Source organism: Arctopsyche grandis, chromosome 8, assembly GCF_051622035.1.
Source record: "Arctopsyche grandis isolate Sample6627 chromosome 8, ASM5162203v2, whole genome shotgun sequence".
NCBI lineage: Eukaryota > Metazoa > Arthropoda > Insecta > Trichoptera > Hydropsychidae > Arctopsyche > Arctopsyche grandis.
Genome location: NC_135362.1, coordinates 1,734,701 through 1,759,972, shown reverse-complemented (window position 1 = coordinate 1,759,972; position 25,272 = coordinate 1,734,701). Strand labels below are relative to the sequence as shown.

General features: G+C 33.4%; 5 protein-coding genes across 5 annotated transcripts in view; 1 reads left to right on the top strand and 4 right to left on the bottom strand.

Annotated features, from left to right (window-relative positions):
- Window positions 1-25,272, bottom strand: part of LOC143916224 (uncharacterized) — an 84,226-nt gene that overhangs the window by 12,346 nt on the left and 46,608 nt on the right. The gene's annotated exons all lie outside the window — the stretch shown is intronic.
- The window catches only part of LOC143915612 (uncharacterized), an 854,026-nt gene that overhangs the window by 795,097 nt on the left and 33,657 nt on the right, over window positions 1-25,272 (bottom strand). The gene's annotated exons all lie outside the window — the stretch shown is intronic.
- On the top strand, window positions 198-2,412 carry LOC143915755 (kelch-like protein 7). Its single transcript, XM_077436553.1, has 3 exons — window positions 198-226; window positions 472-1,664; window positions 1,756-2,412. The coding sequence occupies exons 2-3, from the start codon at window positions 1,648-1,650 to the stop codon at window positions 1,991-1,993; spliced, it is 255 nt and encodes an 84-aa protein (XP_077292679.1). The 5' UTR covers window positions 198-226; window positions 472-1,647; the 3' UTR covers window positions 1,994-2,412.
- LOC143916228 (kelch-like protein 5) lies at window positions 3,336-9,108 on the bottom strand. The gene is made up of 10 exons (XM_077437231.1): window positions 8,137-9,108; window positions 7,430-7,584; window positions 7,147-7,355; window positions 6,844-7,041; window positions 6,561-6,737; window positions 6,318-6,470; window positions 6,088-6,242; window positions 5,807-6,014; window positions 3,850-4,024; window positions 3,336-3,552 (listed from the first exon to the last, which is right to left on the bottom strand). Exons 1-10 carry the CDS (start codon window positions 8,253-8,255, stop codon window positions 3,425-3,427), a joined length of 1,677 nt encoding a protein of 558 aa, XP_077293357.1. The 5' UTR covers window positions 8,256-9,108; the 3' UTR covers window positions 3,336-3,424.
- Window positions 11,792-16,793, bottom strand: LOC143916243 (putative 3-hydroxyisobutyrate dehydrogenase, mitochondrial). The gene is made up of 7 exons (XM_077437268.1): window positions 16,221-16,793; window positions 13,910-14,116; window positions 13,650-13,835; window positions 13,235-13,563; window positions 13,072-13,160; window positions 12,921-12,988; window positions 11,792-12,845 (listed from the first exon to the last, which is right to left on the bottom strand). The coding sequence occupies exons 2-7, from the start codon at window positions 14,108-14,110 to the stop codon at window positions 12,687-12,689; spliced, it is 1,032 nt and encodes a 343-aa protein (XP_077293394.1). The 5' UTR covers window positions 14,111-14,116; window positions 16,221-16,793; the 3' UTR covers window positions 11,792-12,686.

The window sequence follows — 25,272 nt, the reverse complement described above, 5'->3', positions numbered from 1 at the left end:
TTTACAGGGTTTTTATTTTTATGAATACATACATACGTACTTATGGTTGTACATACATTTAGCAGAAATTGGCAACAAATCGATCGCGAATGAAATGGTAATTGGACTATTCGTCACATTGGGGTGGTCACAAAGACAATTTTTGTCATGAAAATCGCGAATACACAATATTTGGAACTCAAGTTCTCGTTACTATGATAGTTATCGTAGTAACTATGAAATATAGGTAGATCTTTCACAAAGTAAATTTCACGTAAAATATTTTAACATGTTTGTTTTTGAACGTGTACATACATATATGTAACGCCAAATTCGCGAAGTCGAATGATTCAACGAAGTAAGCAAAATTTTTCCCAATTCACGAATTCGAATTGGGAACATTTTCACTCAATCTTTTTTCATACTTTTTCGTCCAAAAGCTCAGATTAAGCACCCATTTTGTTAGTTTTATTTTAATTTTTTGAATTTCAGATTAATGAGGCCCTAAGCCACATTTCGAGGAAATCGTTATTCAAGTTTGTATTAGGGTAAAAACACAGCAAGGAACGTGGCACATTTTAAACATGCGAAAAAAATGTGGCATGTTCAGCGCATATTCATGGCACGCCCAGCACACACCGTACCAAAATCACCCCCTGGAGTATTTTCGGTAAAATTGTATCCTTGTATATATCCTTGCTTGACAGTGATCGGTAATAGTCCCATATTTGAAGAAATGTAGGAGAACCCCCACAACGGGGTGCGAAGCACAAGACGTGCCATTCTTCCCTGTGTGATTCCACCCTTATAGTTACAATCCAGCGTTCAACCCGGGGCCTTCACCCCCCATGGGACTTCGCCCCTGGCGCGCCCCGGGCCTTCGCCCCCGTCCCCATGTCGTCATGGAAACTTGTTTAACTTGTTTACAAAGTTTCCAAAGACTGTTACATACATACAAAGTCTTTTCAAAATTATATATTAGATATATGTACATACAGAGAAATGTAATAAGAATAGAGGGGCCCTTACGAATAAATAATTGTTGTCAATTTTACGCGGTACGTCTTTATAAATACCCTACATCGCACGGAATACAATCGGATCAATTTACTTAAAAAAATGTATCCCATGTTGTTTATTTGTTTGTTTTTGAATGCATTGTGCAATTTTTACCGATGCTTGCCCATCTTGCGAGTAATATAAACAAACAGAGAAGTTTTTATCGGACATACGTCGAGCACCAAGCGTCAAATACGACTGATGCTAAAATTATTAAGATCTGTCCGTGGACAGAATGTCACTTGATATCAAAAGCACACCTAAAGCCACTTCTATTAATATTATATCTCTCTGTGTACATATGTACATATATCTCATGACATAAATTTTTGTTTCAGACATGCAACTAGATCAAGTGGTAAACATAATCAATATTTCCAAAATTATTCAGGAGCATGAACTCGAGGAATATTGTCTCTCGTATCCGACGAAAACAATGGACAGTAAATTCAGATTCATTATCTTGTCAAATAGTATGGGATATGATAGAATTGTTTTAAAACCATCAAATTAATTCGCCATTACCTTGGATAATTTTAAAACCGCGAAATTATATCAAACACACGATGTTAATTGTGGAAGGACAAAATTATGGAGTAAGACAGGGTTATGATGAGTGTTGAAAGGTTAGTATGTATAATACAAATTCATAGAGTCCTTAATGCGATATTTTAATTACGTATTGACAAAAAGCTACCAATTTTTTTTTAATTTCAGGTATGATCCGGTTTCCAACACTTGGACTTTAGTAGATTCCATGTTAAACTACCGTAGTAATCACGAAATAGCAATAATAGGAACGGAAATTTATGTTATTGGAGGGAATGATGCTAAAACTAAATTAAACACGATGGAAGTGTATAATATAAAAGAAAATAAATGGAAAGTCGCTCCACTTATGAAACACATTAGAAGCGAATTTGCTGTAATTATGATTTTTACTGAATTTATTTAAAATGCATCCCTTATATTCTCACATTAGAGATTATCAATTTTGTGTTGAATATCTCCTATGATCAATGCCATATTAAAAATGTCTCGACTAAATACAATTTGTTGCAACTTGCAGGCTTGTTGCATTGGGGGTATTAGTTATTCACCTCGTAATTCAGTGGAACGATTTTCCAATCTTGTACTATTTCTAGCAAAATTTGATTTAACAATATCTCCTAATTTATTAATATTTAAAAAGGCTGTAAAAAATTGTTCGTAGGTGTCTCTATGATGATTGTAATGTTTGGTGATCGATGTTCGTAATTGGCCTTGAATAATACTTATACAAAATGTTGATAATAGATGTCGTGTTTATTGAAAAAATATTCTATATAAAAAAATATTGATCTTCAGATATATGTATGTATACATATTATATATAAAGAAAATACAATTACATTATTAATTTAATTGCAATTTTAAATATGAATTTCAAAAAAAGCAACTAACAATGTATTATTTATATTGCTAATTATTGAAGCTAAACTTACCAGAATTTTAAATTTATCAAGATTTTACAGAAGTGGTAGCAAAAGCAATGTTTATATCAGCAAGACCAATATAACTTGTATTAATTCTGCTGCAGAATGATTTATTTTATTAATTCATAAATAAGTATAGGATTATACATACTTTGTCCACTGTATGAAGAGACACTGCCTCTCGATCAGACAGCATTTCGTGCAGACAGTATAACATTTTTATGATGTGAAAAGAAAAGCATATGCGTTTTACCCAAGTTTCATCTTACACCAGATGGAAAATAGTATTGTAACATAGATATTAGGTGAGTGGCACTCTTGGACCTTTACTAGCGCTGATCATTTTATCTCTCGTTTGCGCCAAAATGGCTTCAATAGAATGTATATGGAATCCTGGGCCAATAGGATCGCGCGACTCATTGACCAATAGGTTCTCGCTTATGTCTGTATATGTATTGCGCCCGATGAGTATAAATATTGGGCGCTCTCGAACTGGAAAGCATTCGGAACTAGAGAGCTGACGAGTACAGACGAATAAACCACTTCTACAACAATAATGTGTCTTTCTCTCCGATCCTGGAAACCCCTCTTCACGTCCACGCAACAGTATTAGTATTAAAACCCACTTTAAAGGTTAAATAATTTAACCCTTAGGGCCCTCAACCCCCCCCCCCCCCAAGTATTTGTATTTAAAAATAATAGTTTCTTGTACATATGTATTATATATCCTATGTAAATACGTTACCTTAGAAGTTTTGCTAATTGTTTTTATTGATTGAGACGAACAGGAAGGGTAACAGTTATCTAATAAAAACAAGTGCAAATAGAAAAAAAGGATTTTATATATGTAAATACATAACTTTTATTAACATTAGAGTTAAAAATTAATACTAAATCAAAATTATCCACTCTTACATAAATAGTTCTGATGGAGCGAATAACAAATTAAAAAAAATTCGTGACTTTGAAATGTTTTCACGTTCAGTCCATTTGTCAATGCTGGGATCGTATTCCAGCACTGCTCTAGAGCCTTGGCCCCCTGAAAACAAAACGAATATCTAATATATAATTTCGAAAGAGACTTTGTATGTAAGTATGTTTGTTTGTTTATTCGGTTTGTAAAATCCGTGACGTTCAATTTAATGAAAAACAAATGAATATTTAAAACTATTGAAATAAATATAATAAAATGTTTACTATTATAATATATTGGCCATGTTTAAGCGATTTATATTACAAATACCGAGCGAAGCCGGATAAAACACTAGTACCATATAAAATTGAAATTATATATGTACTTCTAGCATTGCTACATCAAAACGATTTAGAAACTCACCAACACAAACAATTTTTTCATTGAAAACAACTGCCCTGTGTCCATTCAATACTTTGGGAAGGTCAGCCACACGTGTCCAGATTTTAGACTTTATATTAAACCGCTCCACTGATTTAGGACACGTTCCTTTGTCAAATCCTCCAATAATATAGATATAGTCTCCCAATGCAACAGCCTGGAAAGTATAAAAAAAATGCACCTTTTCTGTAAGAATCTCAACGTCACTGAATACGTTAAGTTGACAATCGGAAAATTGGACATGTGTGTGACAAACAAGTTGTGTGTGGCCAACCTTAACTTAACCTAATCTATCCTGACCGGTGTTGGCTACTTGTGACCGGTGTTGCCTGTTGACCGATAAATAGGTGTTGGCTGCTAAGATGTTTTTTAAGTTTTATTTCATCAATATTTTCACAAAAAAAAACATATCTTAGTAGCCAACACTTATTTATTTAAGGGTCAGGATAGATAAGGTTAAGTTAAGGTTGGCCCTATTAATTTAAGATTAGGTTGTTATTCAGTCTCAGTGTCACACGCGAGAACTGATACAGTGAGACCGCATATTAAAGTAAAAATGTGAAGGTAGATCCCACACTAAAGCAGAAATGTGCAGGTAGACCGCATACTAAACTAGCACCAAAAAATGCATCTTTTCTGTAAGAATTTCAACGTTACTAAACGCGTAAAGTCGACAGTCGAAAAATTGGACATTCACATAAATTAAAAAGACTAGATTATTAGGAACAACATTTACGATAAATAAAAAAAATTCTTCAAAAATTTAAAATTACTATTGGTATTATTTACATTAAATATCAAGAAGATTAAAATAATTTAAAAGATCAAAATAAAACAATGAAATATTGTTTAAAAAAAATACTACTTCCGGTTTACGAATTGTGACCAAAACTTTAGCAGGTCTAAGTTAGTACATAAAGAATACGAATATAAATGTTCAGCTTGATATGTTCAGGGGTGTGGACAGAGTAGTGGGCACAACATTTTTGACTTTTTGATTTTTGATCTTCACAATAAATATCAAGAAAATTAAAATGATTTAAAAGGTCAAAATAAAATAATGAAATATTGTTTTTAAAAAAAATAGTACATCCGGTTTACGAATTGTGACCAAAACTTTAGCAGGTCGTTAGTACATAAAGAATACGAATATAAATTTTCAGCTTGATTCGTTCAGGGGTGTGGACAGAATCGAGGCGACAACATTTTTGACCTTTCTAAGAGGAAAAAATCTCACTTCCGGTTTATTAAATTTAGTGATTTTCATCACATTGATACAAGAATTATACTTGAATTTTTTCGCGAAGAATAAACATGTTTTAGGGGTCGAAAAAAATAGTGGAAGGAAAATCGAACAAGAGTAAACTGCCACTTCCGGTTAAGGGATGCTTACCAAATTTTATAAATAACTTGGTATTAAGCTTAAACTTGTATATATGAAATCTCAGTTCAGTAAACCAAAAGGTTTCCGAGATAAACATAAAAAAACTCAATTCTCTAGAGTAGAAGTACTACTTCCGGTTCAGGTAAAAATATTTAAAAAATATAAGGTTACAGAATTTATAATTTCTATTCCATGTAAAAAAAATTTTATTATTATTATAATTAGCGGTTTGGGAGATAGTTGAATTCAAAAACTTAAGAAAAAGGGGACACCTATAAGGGGAAAGTACTATTTCTGGTCAACTTAAAAATTTGCGTCATCTCGATAAGAATTTCAGTAACCAATACTAAGTTTCAGTTCGATAGGACTAATGTTGTTCAACAAATCTCCAAAAATCCAGACACACACACATTTTTTCTAGATCATGAAAACGTGATCAGTAATCGATTCTGAGTTCGAATCAGTCAACATCTCGAGTTCGAATTTTCGCATGATCACAAAACTTCATCTATTTTTACTACGTACATAGATAAAGTAAAAAGTATATATCCTTACGGCATGCGCGCATCTTTTTTCTATAAATGATGGTGCGATAGTCCAATTATTACTTCGTATGTCATAGACTTCCATTGTATTTAAATAATTTACACCATCGTATCCTCCTATGGCATAGATTTCATTCCCGATTACTGATATGTCATGTTCGCAACGTGCCGTCAACATAGGGGCAACATAAGTCCATGTATTCGAAACCAAATCATATCTGAAACAAGCCACAATGAAATTTTTTTATCATTATATGGATATATTATGAGAGCTACAAAAAAATAACTAACTTTTCAACGGAGTTCAGTGTGTTTATATTATTATTGTAATATCCACCGAATATGAAAACATGACCATCGACTACTGTAGCTGCAAAACGTTCTCTTTCTTTCTGAATAGCTTTCAATTCTGAAGTTTGCTTCGTGGCAAGATCCAAACTACATACCTATGGTTTTATACTTAATATAATATGTATAAAAATAATGTGATATAGAACATGGTTTAAAAAATTATGTATTACCCTATTTGTGGTTTTACCATAAAATTCACCACCAATCATTATTAATTTGTGATCCAATACCACAGCTCCGAAAGACGTAATTTTCTTGTTTAAATTATAATATGGAGACCATTTTTCGACATTGAGATTGTAAGTTTCAATTTCATCAGAAATCTAAAATTCACCGATAATTTTGATGTTATACATAATTTGAACAAAGTATTTTTAATTATATATTATTAACACAAATTATATGCTAGTTACTTCAGTAGAGTCATCACCCACAATTAACATAGTTTGTTTTGTACTTTTTCGAGGTTTAGAATTCAAGGTTAAATACGATCTCTTTTCTGGTTTTTGATACCATTCCAAAATATCCCACGATATCTGAGAGCAATACACTGAATCAAGGCAGAGTGGCTTTACTTCATTTAGTAAAAACTGAAAATATGTTTACATTAATAGAAATTAAGTGCTCACTGCTGCTACTGTTTTGGATTTTATTATATTATACAGATGTACATTCGCCCTTTAAAATGGTAAATACCTCTATAGGTAATAATGGCAATCTGATGTGTTTTAGCAAGGTATTTAAATACTTCTTTCGACAGTCAGAATCCTTTTGCACCCATAACGCCAAACCGTTAAACACCTGTTCTTCTGTTATCACTTTTAAATCATCTGATTGTAATAATTCACTCATTCGATCAAAGCTTATATTGAGAAATTCTTCTCCTTGAATTATCTGAAACGATAAAACATAATCAAATTAATTTGAAAAAAATAAAACAATATATCGAATATGAATCAGCTGTCTGAAAATGAACGAAATTCGCATAATTTGAATTACCTCTAAATAATTGTTTGTAATGTAAATCTTTGCCTGCTCAAGCAATCGCAAATAACCATTTTGTTTTGCATATTCTTCTATGAAAAGGAAATTTTCACTATCTATCATTCTTTCGAGATATGCCAAGCAATATTCCTGGAGTTCATCCGCTTGAATCATTTTGGAGAATTTTATTATGTTTATTACTTCGTGTAGTTTCATATCTAAAACTGAATATTTATATCTTGAGAGTGTGCTATTATACATACATATGTACATATATTGTATACGAAATTTTTCTTACCAATTTCACCCAGGTAAAAATACTTAATTGCCTTTTTTACAGACTCCACTTGAATCTCATGACTGTCTTCCACAATTACTTCACTATTCGTATCATTTAGTTTAGTTTTTAACAAATCACTATTCGACATTAATATCAGTTTGTGTACTGGAAATCTGAAATAAAACACAAAATTGTATGTGTCAGTGGTATAGTCAAAATAGTAAGCACACTCAAGAATGTCTGTTGTCTTACACAAAAATCACTCAAATTTTAAATTTATATAAGCATTTCATTTTTACCAGTGTCATGACAGGTTAGACCAAATATTTAAAATTAAACTCTTCATAAAAATAGATGCTAAATTGATCATTTTTAATGCCCTAAAACGCTAAAATGCTAAAATTGACAAAAATAGAAGCCCAAAATACGGGTCTCTAGTCATCATACATAATTTTAAACAGAAGCGATAACACCATCAACTCTGAAAATAATATTACCATACCATAACCCTACCTATAGAAGCACCAAATCTGGTATACTATCTCTTCGTAAATGGGTCAAAGTCCAGGACAACGTCCCGGATGACTCAATGGATCCCATTATGCAGAAATGTACACGGGATTCAAACAAGTTTCGTATTGTTAAGCACGTGTACGATTCACATGCGAATAAATGTGATTGTGATTTCCTAAATTAATTATTCTTCTATTTTGAATAATAATTACCTGTTGCCGCCGACTACCAGTTGAACGTTACACAGTAAATCTTCTTTGTAAAAGTTATAGATGCGTTTCAATATAGCAATCGCATGTCGCCCTTGAACCGTGTTATCGAATTCACTCATTGTTTACAATAATATAAATACTCTTGTTGATTTTGAATCTGCTGAGAAGTATCACGCGACAAACGGACGAAACCACGAGGTCCTGTCGAACAGTGCCTGAGTCTAGCTGAGTTTGTAGTGAGTACTGACTACTGAGTAGTGGCGTGGTGCTAGTTAAGGTGGCCATTGACATACACATTTGATGAGTCTCTAGCAGTTTGTCGTATGTGGGTAGATTTAACAATTAATATTGTGATATTTTGTTGATAAAAAGTTTGTTATTTTTTAAAATATTTCATCTTGCAACGTCTTTCCGACTTGTTTCCGACATATAATATTTCTCAGTGTTGATTCGTATGGTAATTAGATTATTAGTTACATTGCGGTGATCATAAAGACAATTTTTGCCATTAAAATCGTGAATACGCAATATTTGGCACTCAAGTTCTCGTTAGTATGATGGAGTTTTCGGCTGCCAGATGTTCCGTTATAGAGATTTTAGTGACTTTGTGACCAATAATCGCCGAACCGATTCGTATGTTCCCTGTTTTTGATTATTATAAAAGTAAAATATTTTATACTCTTTATAATGTTTGTAGTTATCCTTATAATATTGTTATCTACATATTGTAGGCGGGGTAGGTACGTGTTGACAGCGCTGTTGAATGATCAGAAGGTTGCGTAGATCACGTCGGGGTAGTACCAATGTAGGCGGGGTAGCGATGTGTATTGACCGTATCCCGGCCTAACGAAACACTGTTGTGCTCGTCCGGCTGGTTGATCTTCCAAGTCCGCGTAGTGTAGTGGTGGCTGGTCAGGAGCTGTATGTCGACGCTTGCTGCTGTGGGTCGACTCTTGCTGCTGTGGGTCGACTGGCGTTGTTTGGGTTGTACCTCCTTTTATAGTGTTTCTGGAATCACCTGATCGATGGTGGTGGTTTGTTGATGCGTAAGAAAGGAATTTGCTTTTGTCGAGGCGTAGAATTTTCTGGAATGATTGATGGAAGTGGTTGTTGATGCGTAAACGAGGAATGCACTTTTGTCGAGGCGTAGAATTTTCTGGAATGATTGGTGCCGTTCCGCTCGATGTAGTTTAATGGTGGCGGCGTGTTTCGACCGTTTTGGTTCCACTCGACTGGTAGGGGCGTTCCGCTTGAGTTTAATATAATGGTTGCAGGTGTGCGACGTCTGGTTTTCGGGAATGTATTCTGCGTCGCAGTAACTGCTTTGATGAATGTGAGTTCCGCAAGGAATGTGGTTTGTTGTTGCGGAATATTCTCGAATGTTTCGATGACGATGACTATGACGAGATTCCTACAATATAAATGGGTTATACATCTATATATTTATATCGGTCTCCCTCACGGGCCCGAAAGTGAAATGCCCGAAAACGTAAATATCGGAAGGCAAAGATCGAAAATCGAAAGATCTTAAGTCGAAAGATAAAAAAAGGGTGCATGGTAAACGGTACATAATCACGTACATACTCACTTAATTTGCGCGAGCAGGATACAACAGGGACAAGAGGAACAGGCTTTTCCTCCCGTGTTCTGCGCGCGCACATTAAACAAGGCTGTATGCAGTGGCGGCTCGTCCATACGCACTGCAGTACTGCAGCACCCCCAAGGAAATTGAGAAAAATTTAATATTATTATATACATAAATGTATGTAGGTATATTATATAAAAATATCAATATTATTTAAGCTTGTATAAAGCTCGCCCGTACACCGATACATCCAATAATGATCATAAATCGCGGTACTAATATCATAAAGTGAGGTATCATTTATGATTTTGTGCAGTACGGTTTTCGATGGAATATGCCGAGTGGGCGAAGGAGGGGCGCGGGGGCAGCTAGAAGCTTGGTCCGCACTGCACTCCCAACAGTACACATTTCTTTTTTCGTGTGCGCGCGCGCGCTCGACACGCTCCTAACTTTTCCTCCTTTCTTCTGCACCTTTTGTGTTTTCAAGAAAAGCTGCAATCTAGTAATATCGATGCATTTTCAATTAAAGAAAACTTAAAAAGTTAAAAACTACCTCTGAGCCAGAACGGTGTTTTTCACCAATAAATAGAATAAAGACATACATACATATATGTATAAGAAACACAATGGTTCAAGAAAGATTGACGGCTTTGTCTATGCTGTCAATTGAAAAAAAAATGATTATGAACAGTGAAAAATTTAACGAAAAGGTGATAGACCTTTTTTCATGGAAAAAAGACAGAAGAATCAATTTTTTAATGAAATAAAATACATATAATGTTTAATTTTGTTGTTAATAGTAAAATATAATCCAAATAAACATTTTTTTTATTTTTAATCAACCGCAGCACCCCCAGATATCTTATCCACGAGCCGCCACTGGCTGTATGACAAAAAGAGAGATAATTTCACCGCATGCCACTCATATATATTATATATACATAGTACCATTTACCATGCACCCTATTTTTTGATCTTTCGATTTTCGATCTTTGCCTTCCGATATTTGCGTTTTCGGGCGTTTCACTTTCGGTCCCGTGAGGGAGACCGGTATTGTATGTATGTATGGTTCGGTGATTACTGGTCACAAATTACTCGTCACAAAGTCACTAAAATCTCTATAACGGAACATCTGGCAGCCGAAAAGTCCATCATACTAACGATAACTATCATAGTAACGATAACTTGAGTGCCAAATATTGTGTATTCGCGATTTTCATGGCAAAAATTGTCTTTGTGACCACCCCAATGTGACGAATAGTCCAATTACCGTATGTATATATGTATTGTTGGTTCGTGACTTTTTAAACAGGCAATTTTTTATGACGATATATTTTCTTTTCGATTCAAATAAAGTCACCGACGGCTCCAAGGGCGCAGGTGCCGGATTCTGGTATACATATAATTTTGAAAGAGAATTAGTATATATGTTTGTTTGTTCGTGACAGTCAATTTAATAAAAAAAACAAATGAGTATTCAAATAAATTTATATAAAATAAAGCTATTCAAATAAATTTAATAAAATGTTTACTATAAGATTAGTCATTTTTAAGAAGTTTATATTACAAATACCGAGCGAAGCCGGGTAAAACCACTAGTGTAATATTATATATAGTCGAAAACGACGAGACGAACGCAGCGCATACAAAACGGGACATATGGTCACCTTACTTATCGCTCAATACATTGTTTTGTGAATGTTCACCTTTAGTGAGTCGAGCGCGCCCTCTACGGCTTGACAAATAACAAAAAGAAGAAACATAAAAAAAGCGTCAAAGTCAAGGTTGGGGATCGGAATCGGAATGGAGTTGTGACTTTTCGGCTTGTTTCGAAGTCGTTAACAAATTCGAGCGATTCAAATAATAAATAATGTCTATAAATATTTAATTCCTATACTCAATGTCACAGTCTTTTTAGATGTGTATTTTTCTCATGTTTAGGTCGAATTGAAAAGATGCCCGATATTTGACAAATCCGTACAACAAATGCGTATATTTTTTTATCAGTTAGTTACATGTAAATATAAATAATATATGTAATATAAAATATAAATAAGAAACACGAAATATTAAATGAAAAAAAAAACCGTTTAATTAAAAGTTAGTGATTTACATGAGCTCAATATATAATATTATACTACAGGAATTTAATTTTTAATTTTAAAAATCGGTGTCGTTTCTTTTAACGACTACACAGCCCTGGTTAAAGCGATTAAAATAATACCATGTGGTTTTCGTTAGTGACCGTTTTTTTATGTTTTTAGGTTATGTGACAAAACCATGACATTTTTGTCAAAATAATGTTATATTAAAAACATTAATAAACTCATGAATGCTCATTTATGAAAATAAAAAAATCGATTTCAATATGTATTTATAAACAGGCCAATCCTGAGGATTCTGCCAGGACAGATATCTCAAAAAACCAGTACTGTACTGGTAAAATAAAACCAGTACAAATGATCACCTTATTAGTTTTATAATACCGATATTCGTCATTCAGTTCAGCAATTCAAACTCTGCAAATTAGATAATGTTCTGTTTCGGTGATGTAAATTTACTTATAAATGAAAGATAAGCAAAATTTAAGAACAAGGCTCGTCGACAACTCGACAACTACATTTGATAGTATGTATAACTTTTATAAAGACAATTTGATATGCAATGTTGAAATGGTAGTTGGTTAATGGATGTCGGTCCACAGTTGAATTTTTTTTGAAGCCGATTAAAATAGTATTAGTTCAGTAAGGCAATATGCAAGTTTATGTACAATTTTATTATAAAAAACCTATGTATATAATTAATTTATACACAAATATTATTATTTACATGGAAGATATCAATATTTATCAGATATAAAAAATATGCCCTATAAAATAAACATAAAATATTTTTGTAGAGCAACATTATAGTAATGTTGAAATTGGTTTTAATATTCCTATTCACCAACATTTAATTATTTCATTCATTTTGGTTGCTTTTGCTGTAAGAATTCATAAATGACAGCAAAATCTTTATCTCCGTAGCCTTGGTTAACCAATGTAGAGTAGATTTGTTGGGAAAGTCCGCCCATGAGGATTGGAGTGTGAGATTTTGTTGCGATTGCATTTGCCAAACCAAGATCCTTAAAATTTTAAGTAAATATAATACATCAAAATTCATATTAATTAGCGTAAAAAGATATATTAAAATGAATTACTTTGCAGATCAATTTCGATTGAAAACCTCCTTGATAATTATTGCTGGCAGGAACTTTTTCCATTAACCCTGAAAAAGAAGTATTTTATATATAAAATTCGGTGCAAAGCTTAGAGATACAAAATAAACAATTATATATGTATAATACTAACCCGGAACAGGATTATTGATTTCAGAAGACCAACAACGACCAGTGGAGCTGTTGATGATTCCCATCATCACTTTAGGATCAAGACCAAGTCTACAATAAAGAAAAATACAATTTAATTTATTACATTACTTACGACATCTAAAAATAAATCATTCTAATCTCACTTAATTCCCAAGTTGAAGCATTCGGCTGTGCCGATCATAGAAATGGCCAACAACATGTTATTGCAAATTTTGGCCACCAATCCAGCTCCAACGTCTCCACAGTGGGTGATTTTCGCACTCATTGGTTCAATATAAGGAATGGCTTTTTTGTAATACTCTTCTTTTCCTCCCACCATGAATGTGAGTGTGGCATTTTGAGCTCCGACGACACCTCCGGAGACTGGGGCGTCAACGAAAAGCACTCCTTTAGATTCAGCTTCGACACTTATTTCCTTAGCAACACTAGGATCAACAGTGCTGGAATCAATTAAAAAAGCACCCTTTTTTGCCTGAAAATAAATATTAAACAGTAAAATAAATTACTTCGAAGTCAAGATAAGATAAGGTGTAGTGATAAGGCTATAATTAATTTTACTTTAGAAATCAGACCGTTTTCTCCGCAGTACACATTTAAAACTATTTCATTATTGGGTAACATGGTGAAAATGCAATCAGCTCCTGAACTGGCGACTTCTGATGAAGAATTAACACCTTTGGCTCCTTTCTTGACTACGGCAGCTGTGGCGTCTTTTGAAACATCGAACACGGTCAATGAAAATCCCTGTAAAATAAAAAATAGAATATATAATATAAACAATCTGATACTGGACAAGTATTCGAGATTTATGTATTTACTTTATTCATGAGATGTGACGCCATATGATGTCCCATGTTGCCCAATCCGATGAAACCGACATTTTTGGAAGGTGAACAGCAATAGTTCCTTTGATTGTTGATTCTATTCCCTTCTTGGACTATTCTTCCATTGCATAGGAGAATTTTGCTACTGTTGAACGCGTTAGAGAGTGTAAAGCTTGATTTCAAAAGATTCGCCATGATTGCCTATAAACAGTAATTGAATTTTGTATCATTCCAATTACAAATAATTTGGCAAAAGTTGTTGTGGATTAAACGTTATACTTTGGGATAACGTTGAGTGCGATAAATGAAATTCGTGTTCTGATTTATCAGGTCGTATATGTAATATCAGGTGACACTTTATCAGCAATATAAAAGTAAATTGACAACAAAAATAATGTCATATTAAAAATAATCTTAAAATGAAACTTTTTAGCAATAAATTTATATAACGTGTTATTTGTGTATAAAGAATTAAATATCTGTACGGAGTCTGAGAGGATTAAAAAGGGTTGGTATACTTTGTTGGTATCAGATTAAATAATTAAAAAAAATTATAGTTAAATTTCTATATAATCAAATTTAGTCATATCTAAGAGTTGGAGCCACGTGGGAGCCGAATGAAAAAAATAAGCATTTTTTAGCCGAACTATATTTTTCACACAGTTACTATCTAATATATTATTTCGAAAGAGACTTTGTAAATATATATGTTTATAAGTAACTTTGGTTGGGAATCGTAAACAAGTCAAAGTTTCTATGACGAGGAGTCGATTTTTTTTTCGATTCAAATAAATTTAATAAAAAAAACAAATGAATATTTCTATTAGATTCGCCATGTTTAATTTATTTATATTACAAATCCTGAGCGAAGCCGGGTAAAACAACTAGTAATTTATAAAATTAAAATTATTTTTAAAAAAAGAGAACGGTATATAAATTGTAATTACTAATACCAAATCAATGGATATCTAATATTAGCGTTCTAGCCAAAATTCTCCCTTTGACTGATTAAAAAAAAATAGTACATGTTTCATTGATGTTTTCATTCATAGTTTTATTGATGCTTTCTTGAAGGGTGTTAATGGATACATTTGTGGAAGATGATTTATAATTTTTTGTTATTATTTTGTTATTTTGTGTTATGTGTATTAGCAGTTTGCTATATAAATAAATAAAAATGTTTCAAGGACATATTTAGGTTGAGAATGGAAGAAGAGAACATATTTGTTATGTTTCCGCTAGATTTTAGATATGATTCAATTGATATAATGTGTTACCAATTGACAAATTGCCTCGCTCCAAAATAATGCTGCCCTGGTCAAAATCTGTCCCCCTTTACACGGGCATGATGTATTAGACCGGTACCGTGTCTGCACCGGTTACTAGGTGCTGTGTTGTATGGGTGGGTATGCAATGTTTCAGACGGGCCGGATGTATCCACCGGTTAGGATTCATCCGGCCTGTCTGAAACGTTGCCTACCCATCCATACAACACAGCGCCTAGTACCCAACGACGGTTCGATACCGGTCTATCCATCTGTCTGTGTAAATGACCTATTCTAATATTTCCGTATTTATACTAAAAATTCTATTTAATGAGACTAGAACAAATATGAGTCTGCTTTTAAAAGTTATTTTGTTATTTTGTTGGCTGAATTTGTATGGAGTACATATGACGGGCTGAAAACTAGACTGGTACAAGTGACATTTAAAAAAAAAAGCTGGTTTAAGTGCTAAAATAATAGCATATGTGAAATGCTATTATTATATACTTTTTTAAAAATGTCACTTGTACCAGTCTGGTTTTCAACCCGTCATATAAAGGTTCTTGTAATAGCGTTTACATATAGTTGGATTGGCGCTTAAATCAGTACTGTAAATTAAATTTAATAAAAAATATTTCCGATATATCATTCATTTTTACTACAAAAAAATCTTGCATTATTGTTAATTTAAGTTTTAAAGTATATCATATGTGCGGCAGGTATGCCGGTGTAATCAAACGTTTTTGCCAAAGCATGACGTGTGTCGCGCAAATCTTTAATACGCGCATAACCTCAAACATTCATCGGAAAACAATCGAACATAATAGTTTAAATTAAAAATAATTTACACAATTCAAATTTTTCATATAAACCTGTAGAGAATTTTTAAATATTTTATTGAATACATAAAATAAACATTATAAATAAATAAACATTAAATTTCACTGATCAACTAGTTGCCAGTGAAATGGCCGCCATTTTATTTATTATTTTTTTACATATATTTAGTCATTTCACTTTCGATAGTGAAGAATACTCACTTTTCGAGGAGTCGAGCTGATGGAATTCAAAAATATACTGGGGCCGGCAAACGCACGCACTCGATTCTACTATCAAAATCCACTATCAATCATTTGAAAGGGTCGCCTTAAAAACGTGAAATCAACACACATACATATGTTATGTACGAATTATCCAATCAGGAACAAAACCCAACACAAAAGGACCTCAACAATAGACCGGTTCTGTTATATTGTGATATATATGTAGTATACGTACATTCGAGTATACATAGGTACTGCGATAAAGCAGAGGTCGACAGCCTTCCAACGATACTAAAATATGTATGCGACAGCTCGACAATCTCTAGCATGTCAGGTCGGATGTATCGAACGCTTGAGTTGTGTAATAATAACAGTTGTATAATATTCAATAGTTGATTGACATACTTATTAAGTTTGAAAGTGTAAAATTTTATTACTATTATCGACTTGAAAGTGTTACGGATGTAGTCTCTGGTCCTTTGCACGCCGAAAGTTTTAGGGCGAAATCACACAGCGCGGGATGTGGTATGTGGGGTTTGGTGCAAACGGTCGACAAGCGCCAGATAGACTGAACCACAGATTAACTGGATGGCTGCTTTAAACGCAATTATCGACTTCACGAATGATAGATTGCACATTAGTTGACGAGTAACCTTTCGATGTGCACAGATGCAATTATTAAAAAGGTAATTATTCAAATTGAATTGGATCTTTCAGGCGAGTTTAATAAGGCAAAATTCGGAACTTAAGTATCAGAAGCACAGAACGTATACAGGGTAGGTATGTCGGGACTTCGGGTAGATTTCGCTTAGTGTAAGTGCGAGCAGTGCGCACGCATAAGGTACACGTGTCGTTAATCTGTGGTTCAGTCTGTCTGGCGCTTGTCGATCGTTTGCACTGCATCGGGTATGTGGTACGTTGACAAGTTCTCCTATACATATGTCTTAAAACCGTTATCGATCACTGTCAAGTAAGGATAAATACAATAATATAATTTTACCGAACACACCCAGGGGGTCTTTTTTTTTGACGCTGTGTACCGGGCATCGCATGAATGTACTGGGTATCGCATGAAGGGATGCCCATTTATTTCGCACGCTTTAAAGTATCTAAAAAAAAACATGTACCACGGCCCGCCGTGTGTGATTTCGCCCTTACTTCCATTGTGACTTTAAAACATCTACTTTTTTTTTAAAGTGAAACTTCAGGCCGTTGACTTAATACAGTTAGTATGTATTAATAGAATGTTCTTATTTTGATGCCAGTGTTTTAAGTATTATATAATAGGAAAAACGTATTTGTAACAAAAAAACAATATCAAAAACGTATCTGCAATTCTTATGGAAATGATGTTAGAAAATTGCAATTATTTCTTAAATGATATTTCTGTTATCTTTAAATATTTATTTCATACACTCGAGATTGAATTTTAAGGTATATGCTGAATATAAAATTAAAAAATGGCTAGAAAATGTGGTGTTTTATATAGGTTAAGAAATATTTTAAGTCGAAAAAGTAAAGTTTTAGTCTATAATACAATGTCTTGCCACACGTGGTTTATTGTGCCACTGTGCTTAACATGTTTAATGGCCAAGTTTTAGGAAAAATACAAAAATTACAAAATAAAGCGATGAGAGGTATTTTGAATGTTGGTAGATATAAAAATATTAGAAGTACATATGTTAGATGAATTGGGATGGATCAGTATTAGAAATAGTTTAAATCTTAGTACATTGTCTTTTGTTCATAAGTTATTACCTACATTAGTATTTTAAGGATTATATAATAAGAAATAGCGATATCCGTTATTACACTAGAAATAAGAATAATTTATTTGTAGATGGAGTAAGAAAAAAGAAGACAGCTGGTGGGGTCTTTCACAGGGGTGTGCTCATGTAGTCATGTACAATGCCCTCCCTGAGTGTATCAGGTCTTCTAAGACCGTGGATGCATTTTTGCGAGATGCGAGGAGACACCTCTGTGAATGATATTGCATAAATGTAAGTTAAGTATATATATATATATATATAATTTTAGAGTTAAGTATATATTTGATTAACTTAACAAGTTAAAATTATATAAAAAAATAATAAAAGACATGAAAATTTATTAAAATTTCACGTCTGAATAAATCAACATTAATAACAATACATATATAAATGACATAAAGACCGACGCACTGAGTGCTATGACTAATGATGCTGCATACAATATGTTATTAATTATAAGATAATGTGGCAAGTCAATAAAAATCTGAAGGAATAGCAAAGTACATATTGTACTAAAAAAAATAATTCAAAAATATGTCATCCCATCCCACCTTGCTTCGTTAATTGTTATCAACAACATTATATTCTTTACGGTGTGTTTTTTCATTGAGAATCGTGTGCTAGCTATTGAAGTGACCCTCGTGTTCACGTTTACATACTTGATCCACAAATAGCTTATTTTCATATTCAATGCCACTTGTTACATTTTGGCCCAAACAACTTGCTCAAAAACTTTGCATATTATTTAAAACACACGGCTCTTCAGTTTCTACTATAATCTACATTGACTCAAACTCAAAGTATATTATTTTTTAAATCCGAGAATTATTATGTTACATCATATGTATGTATGTACATATACACAAATACTTATTTTTTGTGTATGTATGTATTTTGATAGTAATATCTATTTACAAGGGCTATAAGTATGGCCAAAAAATATTACGTCATTTGGTATGGGAGTTTAGATAAAATTGTCACATTGACAAATAAAACTCTTTATCTTACAAGAGCTACATACATATATTGTAAATTTGAATATAATTACATATAATTTAATTTATTTCTTGTTTTTAAGGACAAGTTTCAGTAAAATTAAATAATAGTTTAAACATATTCACTTTTTTATAATGTATCATGTGTGCTGATTAATTGATATGGTAACCAAGTACCTAAACAGATACCATTTATACAATATGACTGTTTTCTATCGCTGACGGTTCAAAGATTTTGTAAATTTGTTAATAAGTAGGTAATAAAATTTCAAGAAAATCGGTTCGGTAGAAACAGGTCAAAAATTGTTTACAATAAGAAAACCCTTGTATAAAGCACTGAAAGACGTGTTGACGTTTGTCAAGATATAAATACATATGTACGTAATAAATCTTCTCAAAAATCAAGTTCTTAGCCATTGGTGGCGAAGCTTTTTACGTTCGCGCGCCAAAATTTCCAAATATTTATTATCTGAATGTCAGGCGTGTCAAAAAATTTTTAATCACGAAAAAAAATCTTCAAAAATTGTGTAATTTTTTGTAAATGAACTTAGAAATACAACTGAAAATATAATAAATGAAAATACTTTTAAAAATAATCTGAAACCTAAAATTTCAATAAAACCTTAAAAAATGCAAGTACTCAAAAATACGCAACAATTATTTATTGATGATCTTGATATCTTTGTTAATTTAAAGCCAAGTGCTTTATATCTGCTTCATATTCAACTGGTTTCATCAGTCAATATATGTATATTATATTTCTTAAACTGGATTTTATAAAATTCATTTCAGAAAATAACAACTCATAAGCATACGTACATATGAATGTAGGTACATAATCATACGTCTATTGATAAAATTGATTATATTGCCATCGCTAGATTTCTGGAATTTTCATTATTTCTTATTCTTCGTTTGCTGACGAAGTTCTGTATATATTAGCCAGCAGTATAGTTTGGTGGTTGCGTTTATGTTTATCACCGAGAGGTTACCGGGTTTGGTCCCGTGCTAATCTTTAATATTGTTGGTCAGACTTGGATATTTGTGACTCCAAGTCGATCATTTACTACCAGAGTTTGCCATCAAATTGGCAAAAACCATCCTACCCGCTATGTCACAAATATCTGAATTTGATTTATGTACAATATATGTATAAAAAATTTATGTACTAAATTAAAAAAAATAAGTCTAAATCCATAGATATATCTATGGATTAATTCATTAATAAATTAATTGTTAATTTATTGTTCTTCAGCCTCTCGAAATACAGCGCTTTATGTAATAAAAATGCTGCAATGTTTGTAATTAATTGTCTAGGAAGGCGCATTAGGTTTTACCTGTTAGGCCTTCCATGTATATATCTATGTAAAATAAAATAAAACTGACAAAATTGTAAATCGTTCGCATGCAGGCAAAATTTGTATACGTGTCACCTTGGGCACATGTGCCCTAGGTTCATACAAAAATTTTGTACTTATGACTAGAGACTGTGTCAACCATTGTCAATTTCAACTACCAACCTTTTTTTTGCCCTCTAAATTCGTAGTTTGCCCTTTTTCCTAGAAAATAGCACGGTCGCGCCGCGCTTTACTTATGACTTGTAATTGATAATAATGAACCATTTGTTGTGCATAAAAGAATCCTGACACCCGATCTCTGTATATAAGTAATAAATTTGTCATAACTTACGCGCGCCGTTCTTTGCTCAAATGTTGTAAATGCATTGTTAAAGGTGTTCCGAACCTTTTTTACAAAGCATTTACAACAATTGAACAATGAGCGGCGCGCTTTGGGTCCGTACTCTACTTATGACCATAGGCCGGTGCGACCCTGCACACCATTGTTCATTTTTTTTTGCTCTCTAGCTTTGTATTTTGCCCTGTTTCCTCAAAAATAGCCGCAAAACGCCCTCTTTCCTGTAAAAAGCACGCTCCACCGCCGAAGACTACTTATGACTCAAGGGCGGCATTCGGACGATGCTTTATGCACAAAAAATAGTTCACTATTGTCAACCATGTTTTTTTCATAACTTGATTTGTACGGTAATGGGAAGGTCTATAAATAGTCGAACTATAAAAAAAGTGTCCATCTTTTGAATAGATCACAAGCGGGAAGGCATTTTGTATTGAATCATCTTAGAAACTATCATTCAAATTTTGGAACACTTTAGAAACAAGGCAATAGAGACTCTCGAAAAAACGGAACAAGAGTTTTCTAATTAATCATAAGCAAAGTATTCTGTTACTGAGAAATATAGCCTTTCGTGCAACCAATGGTGGTTCTATCTCCGACTAAATGCCCAACCGGTGCTAGTGTGTTATTTGTGTTCAAGTGGCCAACAATTATACACTAGCTAACAACTGTATTACATTTAAAATGGCGTCAAATTTGCCTCTCCGATTTTACGATAAGCTTTAGCATTGCGTGTTGATTCTGCGTCTGTCTCACAATCAGACATGACAGTTTTAACTGTAGTTCCAAAGCAAACATTGCCGTGCAATCGTCTGCATAGATTTCAAGACGAAATACATTAACGCTCACGCATAAATGGCGCGCCACGCACCATGCACCCTTCGAATTGACTCTTTACGACCGTCCGTAAACCAAGTAACGAATCGCCGATACTCGTGAGTGAGTAATATGCTTTCCGTCGTATTGTCAACAAGTGGCATAATTAAAATATTAAGTTATTAGTTGTCGTCATGTGCGCCGCGTTTCTGTGTCAACATTGTTATACGCGGGCCGTAATCGCGACGATTACGGCCATAAACAAATCACATGAATATTTGTTTTTCCACCGTCCTTATACAAACTTTGAAATTATCATTAAACGCTTCACAATTTTGTCGCATACATTTAAATATTTAAAGAATGCATACTTCGCACCTATTGCACTTTACCTTGCTAATTTATGTTTTTTTTTGCGTATGAAGAAATATCCTTGAGAAGAGATTTGGTACAAAAATTACAACAGTTTACCCAAATTAGACAATCAATTACTACATTAGGCATATACCTAATTGAAAACTGTGACAAAAGTCGAAACCTACCAATATTTAACGGTAATGGTAGCAGAGGTGTGCGTATTCATTATCACATTCGAAGCAATCCAGTTCAAATGTCTGCCCCTGTGGTTCTCAATCTGTTAAAAAGTGCTATTCTATAAAAAAATCAGGTAGAGTAATTGCAATATTAAGTTGAAAGTACAAATTGTTCTAGCTCGAAAGACATATTAGTAAAAGCAAAAAAATATGAGAAGTTGTACATACATACAAAACGATATTTGTATGTATGTACCAATGCATATGTAAGATAAGAATAAGTTGAAGCACTTGTTTATAAACGGTATTCGTTAATTAACCACTTATTCGCTACGCATTTGTAGAAACCGATTCGATTATTTTATTATATAGGGTGGGTCAATGTCTCCTGGCTTATTCAACCTGTACATGGATGAACTTTCATATCGCCTTCGACAGACTGGAGTTGGCTGCCTCATACGAGGAATATGCAGTAACCACATCAGCTATGCGGATGACATGGTGATCTTCTCCTGGAAGTTTACTCGCGTTATGCTGCATAACATAATATACAGTATAATACGAGTAAATCCATGGTATTGATTTTCCGATACGGTCGAGGTCCTCATTTCGTCCCCAACATTATTTTATATGGGCGTAATCTTGAAACCGTTAGGGAAGTCAAGTATCTGGGACACCTGCTGACGGAGGATCTCTCTGATGACCGTGACATCGGAAGACAAAGAAGAGCTATTTGTGTAAGGGCAAATATGCTGGCTAGACGGTTTTTCCACTCCAGTGTAGAGGTTAAGAGACAATTATTTATGTCCATATATTGGTGAATTATGGACCAGATACAAGTGGGAGACGATGAGGAAGATAAAGGTACAATACAACAACTGCTACCGTGCTCTCTTCGGGCTACCCAGAAGCTGCAGCGCGTGGCAAATATTTGTGGAAGGGCATGTGCCTCACTTTGAAGCCATTCTCAGGATGAGAGCGGCCTCTCTACGTCTTCTTATATTTTTATCGCCTAATTGTCTTCTTGCTGCTGCATCTTCTCATTTGCATTCTTCATTGTATGTTCGATGGATGGAACTACTCCACCGACCGCCTTAAATCTTCTGTATTTATAGTGTGTATAATTTTTAAAAATTATGTATTAATTCTGGATCAAATCATTAATTCTGGATCAAATCAATGGATTAATTCTGTATTAATTAATTGTTATTTCGTGTTCTTTAGCTTCTGGAAAAACAGTGATTTATGTAATAATAAAAAAAATGCTGCAGTGTATGTAATTAATTGTCCAGGAAGGCGCATTGAGGTTTTCCTGGTATATATCTATGCGAAAAATAAAATAAAATAAAAATATACTTCTAAATTATGCCGTTTTGAAAAAATCCTTTGGCAATCTAATTTTAAATTTTAAAGCGCCCTTGGCGCATTGAGCGGCGCCCTAACTTACTCAGCGCCTTTGGGCGCCGCCCGACCCAGCTCCCCACTAAAACCGGGACTGTTTAGGTTAGGTTAGGTTAATCTCAATGGATTAATTATGTATTAATTAATTAATTAATTGTTATTTCGTGTTCTTTAGCTTCTGGAAATACAGTGATTTATGTAATAATAAAAAAATGCTGCATTGTTTGTAATTAATTGTCCAGGAAGGCGCATTGGGGGTCTTCCTGTCAAGGCTTTCTGGTATATATCTATGCAAAAAATAAAATAAAATAAAATAATACTTCTAAATTATGCTGTTTTGAAAAAATCCTTTGGCACTCTACATAATTTTAAATTTTAAATCGCCCTTGGCGCACTGGCGGATCCAGGGGGTGCCATGGGTGCTATGGCACCCCCTTGAATGAATTCAATTGAATTCAATGAATTGAATGAATTCAATCCCAGCCTTGGATGAATTCAATTTCATATATAATTTTGATTTTTCATATTTAAATATGCATATTTTTTACAATATATTTATATTTTTACGAATATATTTTAGTTCCAAGTCCCCTTATTGTTTTTGCATATCTGCACTACCCTTTCAGGTAGGGGGGCTTAGTTGAATGCTGGATGAAAGTAACTGTTCGTGCTGTTCAAATTGTCATAATTTACTCGAGAACTCGAGATTTTGACTGATTCGAACTCGGAATTGATCACTGATTACGTTTTCATGATCTAGAAAAAATGTCTGTGTGCAGGTGTATTTTGGTGATTTTTTGAACAACGTTAGTCCTATCGAACTGAAACTTAGTATCGGTTACTGAAATTCTTACCGACACGACGTAAATTTTTTTCAAATTTTTAAGTTGAACGAAAATGGTACCTCTCTTTATAGGTATCCTCTTTTTTTTAAGTTTTTGAATTCAATTATTTCCCAAACCACTAACCGAATCAGATTGAAATATTTTACATGTAATATAAATTATAAATTTTATACCTTAATATTTTTTAAATATTTTTACTACTCTTTTGAGATTCGAGGTTTTTTTTATGTTTTTCTCAGAAACATTTGGTTTGTTGAACTGAAATTTCATATCTAGAAGTTAAAGCTTAATACCAAGTTAAGTGTAAAATTTGGTAAGCATGCATCAACCGGAAGTGGCAGTTTACTCTTTTTCGATTTTTCTTCCACTATTTTTTTCGACCCTTAAGAGGGCTGTACACCTGAAACCTTAATTTTTTTGCCGTTCCTTTCTTCGATATACATATATATTGAGTGAATGTATATATTGAGTGAATGCGACAGTTGCGTTTCGACTAGATAAAACGTATTTTAAATTGACAAAATCGAGGTTTCGTATTCTCCTATTTTCTCCTCCGAAAGTGGACCATTTTAAAAAAAAATTCATCTTCGGTATGAGAAAGATATTTTCTATGCAACTATGTGCGTATTTTTTTAAAAATCGACCGTTAAATAAACGCGCTGGACTCTTTTCGTGGGTGTAAAAAAGAGGCGATTTTATTGATGTTTGGCGGCTCCTAGCTCCTATAAAAAATAACTAATCAAAAAAACAAAACAATAGATGCAACCCAATGGTGGATATCCATAGCATATTAAAAAATAATTTCTCTAGTGCCATAATTGAGGAAGGGAGAAGTCTAATACGTTTATATGGACAAGGCGCTGGTGTCCAGGCCTCTTAAACATGTGTGATCTTCACGAAAAAATTTAAGCATATATCTTGTATCAATGTGATGAAAATAAAAATCAATTCCAAAATGGCCCCCACCTTGACCATTTTCTGGATCCGCTAGTGCCTTG

Bases quoted from the DNA above. Each gene is read 5' to 3' on its own strand.
- LOC143916243 (XM_077437268.1), bottom strand. From the start codon at position 14,110: ATGGCGAATCTTTTGAAATCAAGCTTTACACTCTCTAACGCGTTCAAC. The intron at 13,564-13,649 runs GTAAAATTAATT...ATTTATTTTCAG, and splicing joins AAAACGGTCTGATTTCTAAA to GCAAAAAAGGGTGCTTTTTT. The intron at 13,161-13,234 runs GTGAGATTAGAA...TCTTTATTGTAG, and splicing joins TGCTTCAACTTGGGAATTAA to ACTTGGTCTTGATCCTAAAG.
- LOC143916228 (XM_077437231.1), bottom strand. From the start codon at position 8,255: ATGAGTGAATTCGATAACACGGTTCAAGGGCGACATGCGATTGCTATA. The intron at 6,738-6,843 runs GTATTTACCATT...ACATATTTTCAG, and splicing joins TGCCATTATTACCTATAGAG to TTTTTACTAAATGAAGTAAA. The intron at 4,025-5,806 runs GTAAGGATATAT...TATACTTTCCAG, and splicing joins AAAAAAGATGCGCGCATGCC to GCTGTTGCATTGGGAGACTA.